General features: G+C 48.5%; 1 protein-coding gene across 4 annotated transcripts in view; it reads left to right on the top strand.

Moving 5' to 3' along the window:
- Myh9 (myosin heavy chain 9) overlaps nt 1–22011 on the top strand; it is a 92398-nt gene that overhangs the window by 25693 nt on the left and 44694 nt on the right. For all 4 annotated transcript variants that reach the window (XM_008854792.3, XM_029557011.1, XM_029557012.1 and 1 more), the window contains exons 2-3: nt 7562–7913; nt 12797–12953. In XM_008854792.3, the coding sequence (XP_008853014.1) occupies nt 7581–7913; nt 12797–12953 (490 nt within the window). In that variant the 5' untranslated portion in view covers nt 7562–7580. The remainder of the gene's footprint in view (nt 1–7561; nt 7914–12796; nt 12954–22011) is intronic.

Genomic DNA, 22011 nt, shown 5'->3' with positions numbered 1-22011 from the left:
GACTTCTGTTTTATGAGAGATTTGGCTCACACATGTCAGAGCTAGGGGAGGATTAGCCAGACATGGGTCTGCAGCATTTGCTTCATGCTAACCGCTTGAGGCAGTGGTCTTCTCTGGCCAGTTTTGCCTTTCTGCCCCTCCTCATCTTTGGTGGTATCTGGAGACATTATTGGTTGTCACACTGAGGACAGGACACTTGCTGGCATCTGATTGACAGAGGCCAGGGGTGCTGCTAAGTGCTTTAACACAGGGTACAGGTCAGCCCTACAAAGTATGATATAGCCCCAGTGTTCACAGTCCTGAGGTCATAATGGAGCAGCACATTGTTTACATTTGTGAACCACTGCTATGTGTTGGCTTTTGCTCTCTTCCTGGGCCTGAAATACTTTCATACCATTTCTCTGCCTTCCCCATTAGTATTCTGTCCAGCTTCAAGGGCTCACCTTCAGCATCATAGCCTCCAGGGTGCTTGTCTCAGAGTTCCCACGAGTTCCCTTCTGTGTTTGTGCTACAAGGCACTAGTACCTCTTTCTCTTCTTGCACTGAGTTTGTGTTGGAGCTGGCTGTAGACGGTTTTTCCCCTCTACAGTGAGTGTAGTGAATGTTCTACATGCATTTAAGGAACACAAGTGGAATTAAACAACCTAGGGAAAGCAGCATGAAGTGCTACTTACCTGCATTTACAGGTAAAGCCAGAGAAGTGGCATGGACCCAAGTGTGTATGGCCAGCAATTCCTCCTAATCCATCCGTAGAGAAAGTCTTACCTAGTGGGCACTTGTTGTATTTGGGTTTTGAATGCAATGAACAAAATAGAAAAAAACTGCTTTCTGTCTGTTTTGTCCTCCACTGTCCATATTGATACCTCAGTAAGCCAGATGTGCACCTGTTCTGTTGTCCCTGTACATTGTAGCTCCCCGGGACCTTTGTACCTTTGTCATGATTTTTTTACATGTGGATCTTCAAATATGTATTTGTTGATTAAAAATGCTTACTGTTATTGTTAATATTATTAATATCTATCATCTCTCTATACATATATATACATATATATATATATATAGAGAGAGAGAGAGAGAGAGAGAGACAGACAGACAGACAGACAGACAGACAAGGTCTCCCTGTAGCCTCAGCTGACCTGGAACTTATTTTGTAGACCAGCCTGGCCTTAGTCACACAGAGATCTGCCTGCTTCTGCCTTCCCAGTGCTGGGATCAAAGGTGTGTAACCCCATACCCATTGATTTATTTGTTTTTGTTTTATGTGTATGAGTGTTTTGCCTGCATGTATGTAAGTGCATACATGTGTGCAGTGCCTGCAGAAGCCAGAAGGAGGACATTGAATCCCTTGGAACTGGAGTTATAGACGGTTGTTAGCCATCTATGTGGGTGATGGGAACTGAGCCATAGGACCCAGTGTTCTTAACCACTGAACCATTAACCATCTCCAGCCATCTGTATTTGTTGATTGAGTAAATGAAGTTAATAGGCTTGAAGATTGTTATAGCAGCAGCTTTTATGGAACTCTGTAATGGTGGGATTTAGGCCTTAATAATTTCATTCAATTTAAAACCAGTAGCTGTAAAGAGAAAGAGATGGGACATGTTCATCCATGTTCTCAGGGATGGAGATGGAGTGACGAGAAACCAGGGGGGCTCTTCACACACCTCTAAGATTATGCGGGACACAAGGGCTTCTGGTGTGTGCTAGTCAGCTGCTTTTTACTCTAGCAGTTACCTGATAAAAACACCTTAAAAGAAGGAAAGATTGTTTTGCTGTGGTTTGCTGGCACCCATCTTTCTGGACCTGTGGTGAGGCAGAACATCATGATAGGAAGGCGTAATGGAGGAAAGCTGTTTGCCTCATGGTAGCAAGGAAGCATAAAGACAGGCCTGGGACACTGTGGCCTGCAAGGACACTGTCAGTGATCAGATTTCCTTGCTAGGCTTCACCTTTGAAAATGTCTTCAACTTCCCAATAGTGATGTCAAATCACCAGTCCACTGAAGAACTCAGCCCCCTCCTGATCCAGTCATTTCTCCAAAGTCCCACCTCTGAACATTGCTGCATTGGAGACCAGGCCATCGGCACCTAAGCTTCTGGGGCACTTGATATCCAAACCATAGCACAGTATGTGGGTGGAGGCTGCCAGGGTTTCAGAACTGGAATCTTGGTAAGTTCAGGCCATTGGTGACCAATTAGTGTAACTCCAAGCTTAGAGAACGCCAAAAGCTTGCCCAAGGTCCCACTTGCCACCTTAAGGGATGCTGGTTTCTATTTTTGGTATAGAGTCCCTTGTGCAAGCCAGGACAGGGAACTGGGCTCATAGCTTTGAGAAGACATCCTAATATCTTCCTGTCCAAGGGTGTTCTTAGTTTGTTTCCCCATTGTCCCATGAATTGTTGGGATGGTAGTTGAAGTGGAAATCATGCAGTGCATGGAGGCCACATGGGTCTGAGTTTGAACGTGGTTTTTTACCTTGTCTCCTATAAAATGAATGTGATGAGGTATACCTGATGAGATTGCCAGGATGGGGTGGGAAAGTGCTCATTAACAGGCCTGGGGATACAGCTTCGGGGCGGGGGGGTCCCCAGCCTAGAATTTGGAGGACTTTGAACCAATCCTTGTTGTCTAGGAATGGAAAGCTCACCAGCACAAATCCCATCTTTACTGGGCCAGCAGTTTGTTTTCTGAATAAACACATAAGGAAGAGAGGAACAGGAAGGAGGGGAGAGGATGCTTAGGACTGAGGAAGAGAAGATCCAAGTGGATGTTTGGGGGGAAGCAGGGAAGGCATAAATTGGAGGAATTGCATTTTGGGTCGAAAGAAGAGGTTTTTGGTCAACCTCTTTGCTTTCAGATTCATCATTTCCTGAGAGTCCCAATTTAGCTTCTCACGGTGTGTACTGCTTGATTTTGGCCTAAAAAGGCAACTGCTTGGGTTTCTGGAGTTGGACGGCGCCCACAGGAAACTCCTCGGGAAGGGCGGCTCAGCTTGACCCATTCTCCAGTGGGCCAGAGCTGTGCTTCTTAACTCCTCATGAGCTGTTTGCCAGTCACTCCACAGAGGTGGCACTTACTTGGATGCTATAGCCCAGCCATAGGAGTGTCCATGTGATGGGGGGCAGGCAGTGTTGGTGTGACTGTGCTCTTGACTCACAAACACTCCCGGCTCTGGTGGCAGCAGCTCTTGTAGAAGATGGTTAGACACCACCTCCTGGGCCATAGAAATGTTCCCACGCTCCTGGACTCCAGAAACGGCAGTGCTGGGTGCTCACTGCAAGGAGGTGGGCTAAGTAATAGGAGAAAACCCACAAAGTGGCAGTTGAAAAACTGGGGGCTAGAGATCTAGCTCAGTGGTAAAGCTATTGCCTAGCATGCATGAGGCCCTGAGTTCAGTTTCCAGTACTGCAGGAAAACAAGCAAAACAGAACTATCACCCCCAAACCCCACAAGCCAAACCAAAACAACAATAAAAAGCACCTCAAACCGAACAACAACAATAAAACCCCCTTTGAAATATTGTACAATCATTGAATGATTTACAAGGGGGGCTTGGAAGCTAGGTGTTTCTGAGTTCAAGTCCCCACTTCCTCAGCTTACTGACCCAGTAGAGTTCCTTCCTTTTCTTAACTGCCACATCATCACCTGTAAATGAAGGCTTGGGAGAAAAACTACCCAGAAGCAAGTTCTAGCCCTGTAAAGAAAAGGTGACAGTAAGCTAGAAGATACAAAATAGAAAACTCTTCTCTGCCTAAGATAGCCAGTCAAGTGTTTCCATAACTCAGGGCCAGAAGGGATTATTAAAGGATGAGAAAACAGATTTTTAAAAATTAAGTCTACTTACTTATTTTGAAGGTGTGTATGTGTATGTGTGTCAGGGTGTGTGCATGCCATAGTACATAATGAGGTCAGAGGACACAGGAGTTGATTCTACCTACCGTGTAGGTCCTGGGGATAGAACTCAGGTTGCCAGACTTGTTGGTAAACATCTTTACCTGCTGAAGCCATCTTGCTGGCCCCTGGTTTTTTTTGGTGTGGGGAGGGACATTTTAGGAATTCAGGGGGAATATTTACCTTTCATTTTTGGAAAACTGTTCTGTCTCATGCATTTTAAACACGTTTCAAGGAAGCTGACAGGATGGGAAGTGACTGGGTGCAGCTGCTAGATGAAGTAGGTGACTTCCCTATGCGCCTTGTTCCTTTAATGTTGACAAGTTCTTCACCAGCCTCTTTATAAGTGGGACCTGTGGGGTGTCATCGTGGATTCTTTATCTAGTTCCCTCCTGGACAGGTCACCATTAGTCCCTCTGGACCCTTGAGAATCAGTAGCACCAGGCCCAGTAGACCTGGGGCAGGAATCGCTGAATGCGGATGTTGCCATGCAGGCAGCAAGGAGCCTTTCATAGAAACGCCACTGTGTCGCGTGACCTCTGCTACCTCTCCAACCTGGCTACCCTGGGTTGGGTATTGATCTTGGCGTGGTCACTGACTCACGTCATTCCATCAGAGCTACCGAAACCAAATAGCTCTGTCCTTGGCCAGGCTAGCAGGGCCCAGCCTTTGTGTAAGAAATGCTCTGCTGGGAGGGAGGTGCATGATAGCAGGGCTCTGCAGGTGGCCTGCAGCTTAGGCCTTGGTTTTATTACTGTGGAGGTAGGGGCAGCCCTCAGGGATGCAGGCCTCTGTTAGGCACGGTGTGGACAGCTGTGGCCTATGACTGTCACTACCAAGGCCTAAAGGTAGGGTGGGGTAAGAGGGAGGCCACTGCCCTCAACTGCTGTCATTTTTGACCCCCTCCCCACCTCAAGTAGACTCACTGGTACATGGGCCAGGTTGATAGTTCACCCGGGTTTCTAGAATAGTCCAAGGCCCAAGACCTGAACCTGAAGTGCCCAAGGCCTGCCAGGAGCCAGACTCCAAGGTGAATTCTTGGCCATTGATCCCACCAGAACTGGAGTCTCGGGTACCCCCATCACCTTCATTCACAGTGGCAGGCTGAGGAAGGGAGAAGCTGTGTTTACCACACTTCCTCTTCTGACTGGCCCTGTGTTCCTCCCAGAGAGTCATGTTCTCAGGCTCCCTGCCTTCAGGATAAAACTCAATTCTAGGACTGTAGCCTTGAGGGCCAAACCTACTTACTCCGACTGAGCTGGGGCTCCTGAGCCAGTGATTCACCTTCTCTGAGCCTGTTTTCTCATTTATAAATTGGAGCTAATAAGAGCTCTTTTCCAGGGTGATTGACAGCGAAGTGGTAAGCTTGATACTGGGGGCAAATACTTTAAAACTGTCTCTTCTCTCCTGGTGTACAGATTTCGTGAAGGACAACAAGAACTCTCATGTGTCTTCACTGCATGGGGCTGTGAAACTTTTCTTGGTTGAGGTAGCAGGGTTAGAGAGGGGGTTCTCACAGTGTATGTCAGGCTGGCTTCTAACTCATGAGCCTCCTGTCTCAGCCTCCTAAGTGCTGAGATGACAGGCACATGCCAACATGCCTAACTCTGTAGTGAAACTGTCAGTCAGCAGCAAACTTAGGATTCTGAGCAGGTGTGTGGATGGAGATGTCTTATCCTTTATGACTTTGAGGTCTGTGGAAAGTGAGGAACCATTAGCCAGTAAGCCAGATCTCTGTGCTCATGGTGAGTTTGTGAATGGAACAGGGATGTGATGGAGAGGTCTGGGGAGGCTGTTGGCCTGTGCTCAGAGGCCTGTTGGCTCAGGACAATCGGGGTTTACCGTGGTGGAGAGAAGTCTTGGTTTGCCCAATGGTCTGGTCTAAATGGGCAGTGCTGGCAGCTGCTCACGTGGACGTCTGATCCTCATTCCCCAGGGAGGACGAAGGCTGCAGGCACTTCTCAGCTGCCTGGTCTTGTGTTATTTGCTACCAGCTGTCACTGGACCCTGGACTCTGTCTAGCAGTTCTTGCAAAGAAGATGGTGCCCTGTGCAAGGAGTACCAGGGACTGCAGGCACTTCTCAGCTGCCTGGTCTTATGTTATTTGCTACCAGCTGTCACTGGACCCTGGACTCTCTCTAGCAGTTCTTGCAAAGAAGATGGTGCCCTGTGCAAGGAGCACCAGGGGATGCTGGGTTTCCTGGTCCTGGGTCATAAGGAAGGCTGTTAGCTGAGGGAGCTGCCTTTTCCACCAGGAACTTGCTTCCTGGTCAGAAAAGAGCTGGGGAGCAGCACCAGTTTTCCAGGAAAGCACCTCTGTGGAGGGAGTAGGGGAGTCCTTGAGCCTGGGTGCCCGCTTTTTCTTTTGTTCTTTGCCTCTCAAGCCTCCAGCCTCCTTGGTATCCAGGTTGCTGCTGGAATCTGGAAACGTGAAAGCTGAGTGACTGGGGTTTGGATCTGGGAACTCCCTGGATTTCCAGGGCAGAGTGGCCTGATTTGATCTCACAGAGTAAAGCCTTACACATGTTCTGTTGGGAGTCCCAGAATAAGCTCCTGGTCGCTTCCTTTGGTGACTGTGGACTGAGTGTCAGTGTCTCACACCAGGTTTCAGATCTTGGTTTTACTCAAGCACTGGTCCCTCGGGGATTTCAGCCTGTGCCTTTGGCTGCAATCACTGTTGTGTTAGACATGGGAAGGTCACAGACTAGGACCTAGAGTCACTTGTGGGCCTCTCTGAACAAGCCCCTAGACCCTGGGAAGCTTGTATTTACCCATCTGTAAGATGGACATTGTAATACACGCCTTACTTACATGGTGGTTATGATAACAAAAGGGATTATCATCTTGTTATCTTTATTTTGCAAATGAGCTTTGTAAAGAACAAATCACACATGTGCTTGTGTCCTCCTGACCCGTCAGTCATGCATGTTGTCATTTCACTTCCATGATGTATCCCAGAGCCCAACTTCTGTTTTTATTGCTTTGGGCTGTGTTATCAAAGATGAAATAAAAAAATTTTAGTAGGTATGTATTGGTATTATTTTATGTTATTGTTTGTCTCAATCAACTCTGTAAAACTAGAAAATATACTCTTTAAATTGTCATTGTGTTATTGTAGTGAATTGCCATTTTTGACTTGTTAGGAGCCCATGTTTTGGGAAGTGCTAAGTGGGAGCTGCTCTGCTGCTTGAAATCAAAAATTTTTAGTAGGTATGTATTGGTATTATTTTATGTTATTGTTTGTCTCAGTCAACTCTGTAAAACTAGAAAATATACTCTTTAAATTGTCATTGTGTTATTGTAGTGAATTGCCATTTTTGACTTGTTAGGAGCCCATGTTTTGGGAAGTGCTAAGTGGGGGCTGCTCTGCTGCCTTGGCAGGTGTGTAGCCTGGAGACTTAGTTGCATCTGTCTTTGAAACTCTTACACTTATCCCTTCCCATTGTAGTTTATTTATAGAATTGCTTGTATGCTGACCCTAAAACAGTGCACCTTACTATTAATTTCTAACCAACTCTGTGCTACTTGCTTTGACCATGATGTAGTTCTTTCTCCAAAAGTGTGGAGTAAGAAAATTTTGGCCAATTTTTCAGTCTGGTAACTGTGTTTGCAGGGAGAAGAGGTGAGCGGTCCTTGTGTGCTGACTGATGTTCTGTCCTTTTTGTTCTTAGGTCCTGGCTGTAAGTCACCATGGCCCAGCAGGCTGCAGACAAGTACCTCTATGTGGATAAAAACTTCATTAATAATCCGCTGGCCCAGGCCGATTGGGCTGCCAAGAAGTTGGTATGGGTTCCTTCCGATAAGAGTGGCTTCGAACCAGCCAGCCTCAAGGAGGAGGTGGGCGAGGAGGCCATTGTGGAGCTGGTGGAGAATGGGAAGAAGGTGAAGGTGAACAAGGATGACATCCAGAAGATGAACCCGCCCAAGTTCTCCAAGGTGGAGGACATGGCGGAGCTCACATGCCTCAACGAAGCTTCCGTGCTGCACAACCTCAAGGAGCGTTACTACTCAGGGCTAATCTATGTAAGTGGCCCCAAGAGGCCCGTAGGGTGTGGGGTGATCTCTCTTCATTCCCAGATGCCTGGGCATGGCTGGCTGGGTGAGAAGGCGGCTTGAAGGTGTGCCACATGGCACTTGTACATCGTGGTGGGTGCTCTATGGCATTCCTTTTTCTATTTCTTGCCTAACACTGTTTGAGGCCACTTGTAGGAAGAATGTGCCTCATCTCAGGGCTCCTACCTTCTGGCCTCAGACCTCAGATCTTGGTGGAGATATGGGTTCAGGCCAGCCCGGGGAATTCCTCCTCAGGTCGGCGTGTTGTCTCCTGCTTCCCACCTTGTTCCTCCCATGCCCTCTCCCACCAGTTTGGCTCAGTTCCATTTCAGTACCTCTGCCATTTGTTCTTTTAGAGTCCTGTTGGTGTGACCTGTGTATAGAGCAGAGTAGGGCTTCTTGTCCAAGAGTGGAATGCAGCATTTTAGTGCCTTAGTGCTGCATCATGCCAGGCCCCACCAAGATGTGGTGTTAGAGTCCAGACAGCAGCGTGTGCAAAGCCCATAGTATGTCAAAGACCATGAATGTCTGTCTTTTTTTCTTTTTCTTTTTTCTTTTGGTGGTGCTGCATTTGCAGATGGACAGTTCACCATGGTAGACAGTGCTGGGAGATAAGCGATCTCTAGCCCCTTGTCATAGGCTCTGAGCACAGCACATGCCTTTAATCCCAGCATTCAGGAGACAGAGGGAGGTGAATCTCTGTGAGAGTGAGGCCAGCCTGGTCTACATAGTGAGTTCTAGGCCAACCAGTACTACTTAGTGGGACCCTGTCTCAAATTACAAAAAAGCCCAAAACCCAACAGCAACAGCAATAACAAAAAACCCAGTCAAAACCCCCATTATTGTCTCTGGATTTGTCCATAATGAGGAAGAAATAGTTTGACTGTTACTCTTCTTAAGATAGCTCTTTATTTAAAGATGCTGCTGTATAACCATCTTGGTTGTGGTCTCAGGGTTGAGTAGCACAGTTCTCAAACTGTTTCAGAACTGGAGGGAATAAAATATCTCGATTGTTGCCGTTCTCTCGTTTGTTGAATGGGAAGCCCAAGTCTCAGTGCAGCAGGCTTGGTCATGGCGTCATAGGCAGTGGTGGCTCAGGGTGCTGCAAGCCCCCAAGGAGCAGCCATCGAGCTTTCTATGGGATGTCAGCACCATTGAGCTTTCTGTGGGATGTCAGTGTGATTTCACATTTCCTCAGGGTGCCCCTGCCCCGCTGGGCTGGTGTCTTCTGAGTGTCCTGCAATGTGCTGACACCACCACTTGAGTCACAGCTACTTTGGATCACTAAGAAATCCCAAGTGGGCCAGACTACATGTGAGGCCCGTGCCACCTTACTGACTGCTGGGTTAGTCCCACATGGCAAGTCCTTGTTTCCTGCTTACTCTTTGGACATGAGCTTGATTAGTCAGGGCCTCCCAGCAAATACATACACAAATAGCATCATTGGAGGAAAACTCTTCATGGGTCGGTTTAGTCTAGTCTTCTAATATGAAAGATGGGCAAAATTGAGGCCTGGAAATGAAAGGACTTGGGTGGGGTCACATGGTGAGGTGTTGGCAGGCTGAGAGTGGAACCTTGGGTGCTGACGAGATTATTCTATGGGCGAGATTCAAACCCTTTGTCTCTCAGGAGCATCAGGCATGAAATTCAGAATTGGTGACTTATAGAAAAATGAAGGGAGGAAGCTGGCTGGCTGTAGGGATAGCATGGGAGCCACAGCCCTTGTTGAGAGTGAGGTGTGCCGCTTGGCAGGCTTTATTGCTCACATCACATCCACTCTGCTGTGTTCTCAGCTGGAATGACCCCTGCTCAGGACAGCAGCAAGCTCAAAGACACGGGCTTGGCAGCCCCCAGGACTAAGCCAGTGCTGCCCCTTACTCACCATGTGACACTGCACCCTAGTGCCTCACTCCTATCTGCAAGGCTCCTAGGCAGTCCCTGGCTTGTAGCAGGCTTGGATTCTGGCCGCCACTATTCAAGTGATGGTGCCTCCCAGTCCTCTGCTTGGGGCCATAGCTGTATAACAAGGTAAGCTGCTGCCGATACCTGGTGATACCTGGTGCCTGTGCAGCACAACAGGTGCCGGGTGTCTTGGATCCAGTTCATGGAAGTTATGGCAGGGTGGTCAGGGAAGGCACTGTGGAGGTCGGTCTCATGGCAAGCCTGGTTGGCATGTGTGAGTACACGGTCATGGTGCAGCCCAGACATGCCTGCACAGTTTTCTTTGTTGTTTTAATGTCCAGCCTTGGGTTTAATTAAAGTTGTGTTTGCATGGCTCCCCTCCCCCTCACTCTCTATTTGATTCTTTTGCCATTATGTCTGTTAATGGGTGTTTCAGCCTTGGGTTTGTTGGGTCATCCCTCAGGGTTCTGGAACTGAGACCAAAGGGTGAGAGCCTGAACTTGTGTTACCGCCCCTTGCTGGGTGGTCACCAGCATGTGGGGGCACAGGGTGTATCCCAGGGCAGCCACAGGGGCCGCCTGTAGAATCTAGGCAGCAGTACCTTGTGGTATGTAGAAGGCTCCTGCTGGGCTGGCGTATGGTGCTCTGCTGATCCACATCCCCAGTCCTTTTCCATGACTCAGCTTTAGACTTGTGTTTTCAGTCCAGCCCAGTAGCCCTCATGCTTTAAACTGGGCCAGCTAAGTGGGGAGTAAAGACAAAGAGCCCTTTTGGAACTGGGTACTTTGTGAGCAGCTGAAAACTAACCCAGAAATTTTGTTAGTCCATCTACCCCTAGCTCACTTTCTCAAAAAAGCAAACATAATAAAACCCACCTGTTAATTCCCAGTGGCCCTGCTGTGCTGTGCTCCCTACTCTCCCAAGTCCTGCCTTGGAGAGTGTGGCGGAGCTTCTCCCCTGTGGCTGAGAGTGTCCAAAGGTGAGAGTGTCCAAATAGCCAGTGGGAGAATTTGGCTTGAGCTCAGTTATCTCTCAAAGCAGGTAGAAAAGAACTATGCTAATTAGCTCTGTCCCAGGTCTAGTTCACTCTCAGTATCTCTGGTATTTTAATGAGCGCTCAGTGTTTCTGGGGGAGGCAGCAGCAGGGTTGGCTAAAATATCAGGATGGGCTACATAGCTCTTCCTGAGGACCTATTCATAGAAATGGAGAGGCTCCCCTTCCTCTCTGGCAGAAAAGTGGCTAGGTTTAGGTTTTGACAGGTCTTGAGAGTAATTTGGGTCCCTTCAGCAAGAAAGCCCAATAGTTAAGGACCCTCCTGCTGTGTAGCAATTTCCTCCAAGATAAAACCTTTCCTCTTGGAGCACAACCGCTTCACCCCCCCCCTTAAGCCCGCCTGCAGCCAGACCCTCTTGTTAGTGTCTGGGTCAGCTGCTTTTCCTGAGCACATCAGTGTGTGGTTAGTGGGCTGTCCTAGGCTGTCCTTAGTCTAATTACTGCTGGCAGTTCCAAGGACAAAAAGCCTTTGGCTAGTGCCAGGGAGGAGCCTCTGTCTTCACACCTGACTCTGTGTGGACCCTGTCTTTGGTTCAGCTGGAAGAGCCAGTACAGCTTACTGGAGAGGGTACAGGTGGAAGAGGCTGAGCTGATGCAGCGCTTAGGGCTTGGCTTCTCTTGGATCAGGGATGAAACTGACTAATGAAGGTGCAGGCACCTTGGAATGAGAAAGCAGAAGGTAAGATGCTCAGAGAACTGGCCCCTGAGACCACAGAGGTTGGCTTTGGCTTTCTTGAGGCCGGCGTTTGCTCCCAGCATGGCTTCATGCCTTGTGCCCTTCAATTGTCCCGTAGCAGAGGCAGGGCTGCAGTTTTGATGTGAAGTCTGGGGTACTGAGCTTTGCTCCCCAGCCTTCAGCCTGAGACCCATTTTCCTTAGAAGATGGTGCTGAGGTTGCTTCAGCTGCTTAAAGACAGCCCGGTCCTCCGGGCTCCACTGATTACCTGCCACCTGGGTGCTCTTGGGGAAGGGTGGTTCTCATGTAGCGGTTAGGAGCCTGCTGTTTGTGTGTTTGGTGGAAGGAGCAGAACCTTGTAAGGAAAAGGAACGGGAACTTTATTAGAAGAAATAGTATTTATAAGGCAGTGTGGGTTTCTCCAAGACAGTGGAGGAAAGATGCAAGCTCACCATAGGAAGTGGCTCCACAATCATCTTTTATAGTATATAAAATACCTTTTATATATTATATAATACTATACTATATAATAATAGCTTTTATAGTATATAAAATAGCTCATTTATAAAATCTATTTAAAATACTATGTTTGGGATAACAAACATCTGTAACTACCCCTACTCCTACCTCTGTCCCTAACTAACCCTAACTCTTAACCCTAACCCTAAACCCTAACCCTGGGCTGTTGATAAATTGAGTTCCCCTTCCTGGAGAAGGCTTTCAGGGGACACAAAAATAGTCTTTTATGTTTTTGATAGATTTGCACAGGAATGTCAGGGTGAGAGCAACTTTCAGTAACAGAGGATCTGATTTAGGAGCATGATGAGCTTTCCTAATTTTGGAAGAGTTTAAGTTTGAGTCCTGTGTAGAATGTGTGTGTCTTTGTAGTTTTCTGGCTGCATCTGAGTCTTCTTCTCTTTGGGTGTATCTCTCACGATGACACACACATCTCATTGTTTTGGGATCTGAGTTTTATAACTGGACTTCTGTCTGCTTTGCCACGGATCTTTCCTGATGGACACTTGTTAGCAAACAAAGCTGACAGCTGCCTGTGTTGAGAAAGGGTGAGGATGTGCCTCAGCTTTAGCAGGGCGAGGACACCAAGGAGTACTTTCATCCCAGACTGAGTTATGGCCTGGAAACAGCAGACACTTTGCCACAATGTTTGCATGTGTTCGAGAACCAGACTTGCTAACCCATTCTCTTTGCTGCTTTCTTTAGACCTATTCAGGCTTGTTCTGTGTGGTCATCAATCCTTACAAGAACCTGCCCATCTACTCAGAAGAGATTGTGGAAATGTACAAGGGCAAGAAGAGGCGTGAGATGCCGCCCCACATCTATGCTATCACAGACAGTGCCTACAGGAGCATGATGCAAGGTGGGTGCTGGGGGGCAGTGAGGACCTCGAGGGCCTGGCCTTCTCAGGGCCTCCATTTCTACCAGTGGTGTCAGGGACACCTTTGCAGGAGCTAATTCATATCTGGTGTCCCATTTATCTAGTGACTAGTGATAGAGGAGTATATCATAGATGCCCATGTGTCATCACATGAAAGGGCCATTGCCTAGACAAAGGACATGTTTATGTATTGATAGAATGTTCTGCAGACTTTAAAGAGTACTCTTCTTAATTGTTTTCCCTGTTTGTCATTCTTCAAGAGTTGCCAACACATCTTCTCGTCTATTCTAGGCCCTTTAGACAGTTTGCTTTCCCTTCCTTTCTTTCCCCACAGCTGCTAATGTTCCTGAGTGCTTTACATCTTTAAAATATTTAGTATTTTTATTTTATGTGTATGAGTGTATTGCCTGCATGTATGTAAGTGTACCCATACCATGCAGTGCCCACGGAGATCAGAAGAGGGTGTTGGACCTCCTGGAACTGGAGTTAGGAACAGTTGTTAGCTGCCATGTAGGGGATGGGATTCAAACCTAGGCTCTCTGTAAGAGCAGCCAGTGTTCTTAACTGCTGAGCCATCTCTCTAGCCCTGCTTTCCATCTTTAAAGAGCAGATGTGCAGTCTCTCTTGGCCTCCGCACCCCTCGGATTGCCCATGCATCCTGTGTCCATCACAGTGAGGTGCTTTGGGAGGGCACGTCTGCTCCCAGCTTCCTTCTTGCCCCCTGATCATGCTCCTTGGCCACTTCCTGGCCAAATGGTCTGATAGGTCACCCATTATTTACTGCTCAGCCCTTTGTGCTCCCATCCCTACCGGAACGCTCTCTGGTACTGGACAGTTCTACTCCCTGCTGAAGGCCTTTCCTTTCCCATATCTCTCTGTCTGCTCCCCTAGCCTCTGCCTCCCCCATCTACTTGGGTGTCTCCATTGCTCCCATCTCTGCCCATGAGTGTTCTTCCTAGGCTCCTCCTCAGCTCCCAGCTTCTTACTCTTGAGTGTTCCCCTGGATGGTGGTCTCACCTACTGAAGGCCATTGCTGCCTGGCTAAGGACTGGCACTGTCATCCAGTCTCAACCACTAGCCACTCCCGCTCCCCTATGTTGGCATTTCTCCAGGCCTCCTCATTCCTTTTCCCAAATTAGGGGAAACAAAGTCTCAACTACATAGCCCAGGCTGGCTGTGAACTCACAATTCTCCTGTCTTAGCCTCCTGAGTACTGGTATTACAGCTGTGGCCCCCACTATTGTGACTTCACTCAACTCTTTTAATATTTCTGGTTCCATCCTTTTCCTTCCTCATGGCCCTGGCCTTAGTTCTGGCTTCCACAACCGTTTGCTTGTCCTGTTGCTGTGTGGCCTTTTAACCACTATTCTGCCTCTGCTAGCAGGCCACCTTTCTACTGTGAATGCTGATAGATCATGGAAGCCCCTGCATCCTCTCATCCCCATTGCCCCAGAGACCACACTCTTAGCAACATGCATAGCCCTTCATACCTGGCAGCCTAGCCACCTCCCCAACCTGCTGGCTGTAAGGAGCTCCTTGCATTTCTCTAGCAGATCTTTCTGCTTCAAAGCTTTATAGTGTTCCCTCTGCATGCAGGGCCTGGAGAGTCATTACTCTTTTTCTAAAAATGTGATTGAAGCTTTTTGCCCCCGGGGAGAAGATCCACACTAGATTTGCAGCAAAGTCTAGCAGTGCTTTATTTGACTTGGGCAATTAAACTTAAGCTTTCCTTTCCTCAATACCGACCAAACTCATGCCACCTTTATATTCTTAGCACGTAGCCAGGGCCCTGGCACGTATAATCCTAACTCAAACCAAACTCTGAGGCAGGGCAGCAGCCCCTACCTTGTGCCCATAGTGGCTTCTTACACATTCTTTGTTGGTCTATTCAGGCAGTGGTTGTGATGCCCTAGCAGCTTTGCCTTGGTTAGGTTAAAATGGCACCCTTGGTTTTTCACTCCACCAGCACTGCTGTGGAGAGGGTATTTTACTATCAAGATTATTAATTATGCAGCATGTGCAAGTTTGGCCTAGCCTTTGGCTTAGGTTCATGTCTATCAGAATTCCTTATGGACGCCGGCCCTTTAGTTTTAAAGTAGGATGTCTGTTTGAAAGTGCTAATGAGAACAGTCTGGTGGAAGGGCATTTTGTGGGATTCCAGAGGACTCTTGAGTCTCTGTCTCTAGAAGTTATGAATCACTTTCCCCTTGGCTCTCCAGTGGCATAATTCGAGACGTGCACTTGGGGTCTTCCCAAGGTGTGGGCTGCTTAGAGGGATGTTCTCAGACTTGTGCTGGGGACTTGAGGCACTTTCCTGCAATCAGGCTTGCTTTCCTTTAGGCTATTATGAGAGCAGGGCACAGTCAATTGGACTTGGACTTTCAGACATTCTTCACATAACCTGTGGGACTTTTCCCAAGAGAGTGACTGATATTTATTTATTCCACAACAAAAAAGTTTGGGGAAGGAGTGCATAAACTTGCATGGTTTGGAAGTTAGAGAGAGAGGGAGAGAGAGAAAGTAATGAATACGGAGCCTCTTGTCTTGACCATAACAGAACAGCCTCAGGTGGGGGGGAGGGGGAGTAATGAGTATGGAGCCTCTTGTCTTGTCCATAACAGAACAGCCTCAGTGGGAACAGGAGCCCAAACCATGGGCAACCCAGGAGGAATGGCAGAGTAGGGACGAGTTTATCACACAGTTGCTGGGTCCACATGTTGTCTTACCTTCCACTTGAGAGGCTTCCCCACTTGCCTTCTGTGTTAGGCTTGCTGGAGCTCTTCAGTGCTCATGTGGGGCTTATTAAGTACTCTTTTTTTAAGTCTTTTTGAGACAGGGTTTCCCTGTAGCCTCAGCCGGCCTGGAATTCACTATGTAGGCCAGGCTGGCCTTGAACTCAGAGATCTGCCTGCTGCTGCCTCTGTGCTGGGATTAAAGGCATGTGCCACCACTCCTGGCTTACTATGTACATTTCTAAGCTGTTGGAAAGTTCCTTTTGCTACACATGTGAATCCATAAAGCCTTTAGCAGAAGATGTCTTGTTCTTGGGAAGGGGAGGAAGTTAGTCCTAGAAGTTGCCTGTTTTGTGATACCATGGTTCTCTTGAGTATTTGCAAGGAGGACCCCAGATTCTTGCCGTATTGTAGGTGGAGCCTTGGTCTTCAGGCTGTTGGAGTCTGTTACTTTGTTTTGGGGTAAAGTTTTAGAATATGCTGCTCACCTGGCTTGTGGGGGCAGGTTTGCTTTGTTACTTATGTCTTAAGAGGTATGGTCAGCAGGTTCCTTTCTGCCTAGACAAAGGCTTCCTTCCTGAGCTAGCTGTGGCTTGGTGACATATTAGCATCTATTCTGTCAAATAGGGCAGTTGGCAGTTTTTTGGTCTGGGGACTTTTATGAGACAAGCTCTGGTTCCTCCATCTTTCGTCTTTCTTCTCTTAGTGCTTGGGTTTGCATCCACAGTCCTGCTGCTGTCTGTTGTCCTGCAGTTCTTAGCAACAGTGCCTCATGCCATTTTCCAAAGTTTCCTGGTTTGGATGATAAATTATATTCCACTTTACCTGTTTGTCAGAGTACGCCTCGCCTCGCTGTCTCAAACCTAACATTATTTTGGGACACTGGGATGCGTAGCAGCATTCTGGCTTCTTTTCATTCTCTCTAGTTGTGAGAACAAAAAGTATCCCTAGACATTGCCATCAGGTGTTCCCCAGGAGACAAAATTGTCCCTAGATGAAAATCCCTAGATTAAGCTTTATAGATTGGTTTTACTCTTGATTATCAATTCTTGTCGATCGGTAGTGGCTGCCTAGATCTTGTGTTGGCATGAGTTCAATGCCAAAGAATGCTGGGTTAGACCAGTGCTATCTGTTGTGGGACATGGGATAGGGCATGGCAGTGTATGCTTACTGACTTAGGTCCTGTAGGTGGGTAATAGAAAATGCCAGAATATCAGGAGGCTTGGTCCATCCTCAGTCCATCCTCCTGCTGGAGGCCCTTGCATCCTGGGAGAGAGATGAGACATATTGCTGACAGATCTGGGGCCATAGCTGTATAACAAGGTAAGTTGCTGCCGATACCTGGTGATACCTGGTGCCTGTGCAACACAACAGGTGTCGGGTGTCTTGGATCCAGTTCATGGAAGTTATGGCGGAGTGGTCAGGGAAGGCACTGTGGAGGTCGGTCTCATGGCAAGCCTGGTTGGTATGTGTCAGTATACAGTCATGGCAGCCCAGTCGTGCCTGCAGTTTTCTTTGTTGTTTTAATGTCCAGCCTTGGGTTTAATTAAAGTTGTGTTTGCATGGCTCCCCTCCCCCTCACTCTCTATTTGATTCTTTTGCCATTATGTCTGTTAATGGGTGTTTCAGCCTTGGGTTTGTTGGGTCATCCCTCAGGGTTCTGGAACTGAGACCAAAGGGTGAGAGCCTGAACTTGTGTTACTGCCCCTTGCTGGGTGGTCACCAACATGTGGGGCACAGGGTGTATCCCAGGGCAGCCACAGGGGCCGCCTGTAGAATCTAGGCAGCAGTACCTTGTGGTATGTAGAAGGCTTCTGGTGGGCTGGTGTGTGGTACCCTGGGCCTTCTCCCCTGTGGCTGAGAGTGTCCAAAGGTGAGAGTGTCCAAATAGCCAGTGGGAGAATTTGGCTTGAGCTCAGTTATCTCTCAAAGCAGGTAGAAAAGAGCTATGCTAATTAGCTCTGTCCCAGGTCTGGTTCACTCTCAGTATCTCTGGTATTTTAATGAGCGCTCAGTGTTTCTGGGGGAGGCAGCAGCAGGGTTGGCTTTCATGCAGACCTGAACTACTCTGAGTGGTTTAATCCTTTGCTCTGTGCTACCCTCCTCTCCACCCTTCCTCTGCTTCTCTGTGGAAGCTGCCCCAGAAGTGGTTGGTCACTGAACAGTTGCTTCAGGGCCCAGTGAGTAACTGTATTCCTCTTGGGTGTTCTCTGACCTGCTGAGTAAACAGTGACAGTGGAGCTAGTGTGCCACCTGCCCATCCAAGCCTGGTCCTTCTAGCTCATAGGTGAAGGGCTGGACTCAGGTATGTTAGCTGATGTGTTAACCTGTGGGAACTGGGGTCTCTTGATTTCCTGTTACATGGGATCATGGCCACTGCTGCCCCTCATCTTTTCTGCAGCCTAGCAGTTAAGAGGGGATGAGAGAGAGACCTCCCTCTCTTGCTTTTCACATCTTCCCAGCTGGTTTCCAGGTCTTCCTGAGGAAAAACACCTTGTTCTTCAGAGGCCAGGGAAGTGCTTCAGGATTAGCAGGTCTGAGTGACAGCTTTGGAACAGGAACAACGGGAAGCCACAGATGCCCTGACTCCACTTAAGCAGGAATGTGCCAGCCGGGAGGTCTGAGTTCTGCCAGCCTTTTCACACAAAGGCCCCACTGTCTGTGGGGGAGGTCTGGAGCCAGCCCTGTGCCACCTTGTATGCCACAGGAGGCAGTATGGGCTTCCTGAGGAGGACCATATCCTGTGTCTGTGTACCGTAGAGTACCTGTCTACCTATGTCGACCACAGACCCTGCCCACAGGAGGGCTGACTGGTACCAGGAGGTACCAGATGTACCAATCTCTCAATGATGGTGAGGACCCTACACAGAGGTGATGTGCTCTATGAGCCATGAGGGCTACTGGGTTAGCGGCAAGGTTAAACAACTACACAACACTTTGTAGGCCATAGCCAAGGGCCTGCTGGGCCTCTTGGTTTCAACTTTAGGGAGAAAGCCTGCTTTGTAAACATCAGGGGGTGTGGTGGGGAAGAATGGATTCAGACTGGATGGAGTAGGACTCTGGCTCTGTCACTTCCTAACTGGCCTGGCCAGGACATGCCAATGCACCAAGATCCAGACTTTTTTTCTCTGCCTCTCAGAGTAGCTGTAGAGAAGTGCCTGGGGAAGGGATAGGAGGAGACTGAAAGCAAGGCCTCCATGGAACCTTCCCAGTGCTTAGTCCTGACACTGCCCTCCTGCCCCCTTAGTGGTGGTGATGAGCAGGTGCTTCCTCCAGGTGAGCTTTTTAGTCTCAGAGCCACAGGCACAGGAATTTACTTCACTGCATCTTCCGACAGGCTTCCAACTTGTCAATCTAGTCTTGTAGCAGTGAGGCCTTGGGCTGATGAGGCCTCCATGGCATTCCAGGAGAGTGTCCCCCTTACTGCTGGTGGGACCGGTAGAGGCTCTGAGATGCATAGGTTCCCACCTACCATCCTGGACTGGAGCTAGGAGGTGTCTGTTCTGTCTGGCCCTCAAGTGAGTGCCCTGATCATAATGTGGTTAAATCTGTTGCTCTCATTTCTATAATCTTCTTTCTAGAAGAGGAATGTATGACAGATCCCTATTGTGTGTTCCTTTGTGTGTGTGTGTGTGTGTGTGTGTGTGTGTGTGTGTGTGATGCTGGAGACTGAACCTAGGACCTTGAGCATGCTAGGCAAGTGCTCTGCTGATTCACATCCCCAGTCCTTTTCCATGACTCAGCTTTAGACTTGTGTTTTCAGTCCAGCCCAGTGGCCCTCATGCTTTAAACTGGGCCAGCTAAGTGGGGAGTAAAGACAAAGAGCCCTTTTGGAACTGGGTACTTTATGAGCAGCTGAAAACTAACCCAATAATTTTGTTAGTCCATCTACCCCTAGCTCACTTTCTCAAAAAAGGCAAACATAATAAACCCACCTGTTAATTCCCAGTGGCCCTGCTGTGCTGTGCTCCCTACTCTCCCAAGTCCTGCCTTGGAGAGTGTGGTGGAGCCGTGGCCCAGCATGCCAGGGCTGGACAGTACTGAATTCAGAGAAAAGAGCTGCTTCCCTGTCCCCATCAGCTTTCTGGAATGAAATTATCAGATAAGAACAAAAATAATTCACTGTAGCTAAAGAGATAAACAAGCAGACAGCCTGCATCTATAGGATTCTAGTCTTGACCCTGGGTATCGGCCCAAAGTTGATTCTTGAGGACCTTACATGTTATTTTGGCAGTCAGTTCAGATTGGGGATCAGGAAGCCATCCTTGGCTTCAAGACTCTTTATATAGCCTTTTCTGTCTACCTTGAGCTGCTCCAGAAATTCAGTAGGGCCCAGGCCCAAGCTGAGAGGAAAGGCCATGATGTGACTCCTGAGGCACCTTCTGCCTGGCAGTCATCAGCAAAGCTCTTATTAGACTGACTGCCTTTCTGTATGGCAGCTGCAGCCCTTGGCATCTTCAGGAACACCCTCATGTACCAGTACTGTTTGCCTCTCAGTGTTGGCTCTCCAGGTATCCTTCAAGTAGGTTTGACTGAGCTCATCTGGAGGCAGTTGAGTGGTTTTCCTTTGGGAGATCTGAACATAGCCTAGCCATCTGTTTGGCTCTGTGCATGTGTTACTGCGTTTCTATCCTGTTCTCTTGCTCCCTCCTCCAAGAGCTCAACTTTCTGCAGAACCATGATCTGTGGCTGCTTCTTCTCTCTCCAGGATTCACCAAGGGCTCCCTCTCACCTTGCCTTTCCTTTCCCCAAGGGGGATGTTGGGTAAGAGCAAGGCAGAGCTGACTTTGGAGTTTCCTGGTGCAGTTGCTGTGGGCAGTGAGCACTTGTGAGGCTTTTGAATTTCCCTCCAGCCTGACAAACCTGTTGCAGCTGCCTGTGCAGAACTGGCTGGGAACATTTTCGTTCAGCCTTGCTGCCAGAAAGGTGGAGACCCAGTTTGCCTGTGCACAGGCAGCTTGCTTACCTGAGTTCTGCTGGTTGCCTTTTGGCCAAGAGAAGACTTTTTTGGACCCTCACTCACTTTGAACACAGGGAAGGTCAAGAGCAGCCCCTGGAACTTCCTTTTAATCATCCAGGGGCCTAGTAAGGGAGGGCTGCCTGGCCCTTGCCTTCTTCACCTGGGGCCTGGGCTTCTTGGGCAGGGTCAAGCCCAGGTCTTCCTGAGGAACACAGACTGTGGATGGAGGCATGGGGTCAAGTCCCAACTGTTTATACCTTGTATTGCTGCTGAGTGAGCTTCTCTCTTGGTTTGGGTCTACTTGTGTGCCCTGGACCACATTGTGTGCTTGTGTCCACATTGTCAAGGGACCTCCTTCTTCTTTTTTTTTTTTTTTTTTAAATATTTTATTATTTTTATTTTATATGTATGCGTGTATTGCCTGCATGTAGGTAAGTGCACCGGTGTCGTGCAATGCCCACGAAGGACAAAAGAGGCTGTCAGATCCCCTGGGACTGGAGTTACAGACTGTTGTTAGCTGCCATGTGGGTGCTAGGATTTGAACCCAGGTCTTCTGCAAGAACAAAGAACTGGTGACCACTCTAAGAGCATTTAACTGGTCATTGTGTGACTGGGTTTTGCATCAGAAAGATGTACAGATAGGAGGTCTTTGTCTATACCCGGGAGGGCTGTCTGGGCAGTTGGAGTCCGTTCAGAGTAGTTGACTAAGAGCCTTCAGCTAACATCAAGGAGTAGCCCTGATCAGAAAGCCTCAATTGCCCCTTCGTCTTTAACAGTCCCCACGCGAAGACTCAGACCAAAAGTAAGATGAGGAAAGAGGAGAGACTGCAGATCCTCAAGAGTGGGATGGCCAAGGCAAAGCTGCTGCTACCCACTGTAGAGGGGGTATTCACAAACTCCGAGTGTTCCAGGAGCCCCATGTTGGGCGCCAGCTGTGGGTCTCTCCCTCCCCTCATGGGCCGTTGGCCACCAACCCACGAAAACAAAGAGAGCAGAAGCAACGAACGGGGTCAGGACGGCCAGTGAGCATGGATGGAAAAAACCTCCCAGGAGTCAGATTCAGTGATACAGCTCCGTTTATTCAATGGGGGTCAGGGAAAAATATAGTGTGGAGGCAGCAGCCAAAGCTTCAGCTGATAGGTGTTCATAGTGTGCGTTGTTTACATGTGGTAGGGGGATCCTATCATCCGACTATAGGGCTATGCCTAATTATCATATAGAAAAAACCTGGAGACAGTTTTATTGCTGTTAACTATGCCCAAGGTCATGTTCCAATTAAGGCCAGGCATCCGTGCCTGGAGGCACTTTCCAGATAAGGTCAGGCAGAGAGTGGGAAGCCCCCTGCTGA

The sequence above is a fragment of the Nannospalax galili genome, unplaced genomic scaffold, assembly GCF_000622305.1.
Source record: "Nannospalax galili isolate Female #2095 unplaced genomic scaffold, S.galili_v1.0 scaffold1768, whole genome shotgun sequence".
Taxonomy (NCBI): Eukaryota; Metazoa; Chordata; class Mammalia; order Rodentia; family Spalacidae; genus Nannospalax; species Nannospalax galili.
This window is presented reverse-complemented; position numbering and strand designations above follow the sequence as displayed.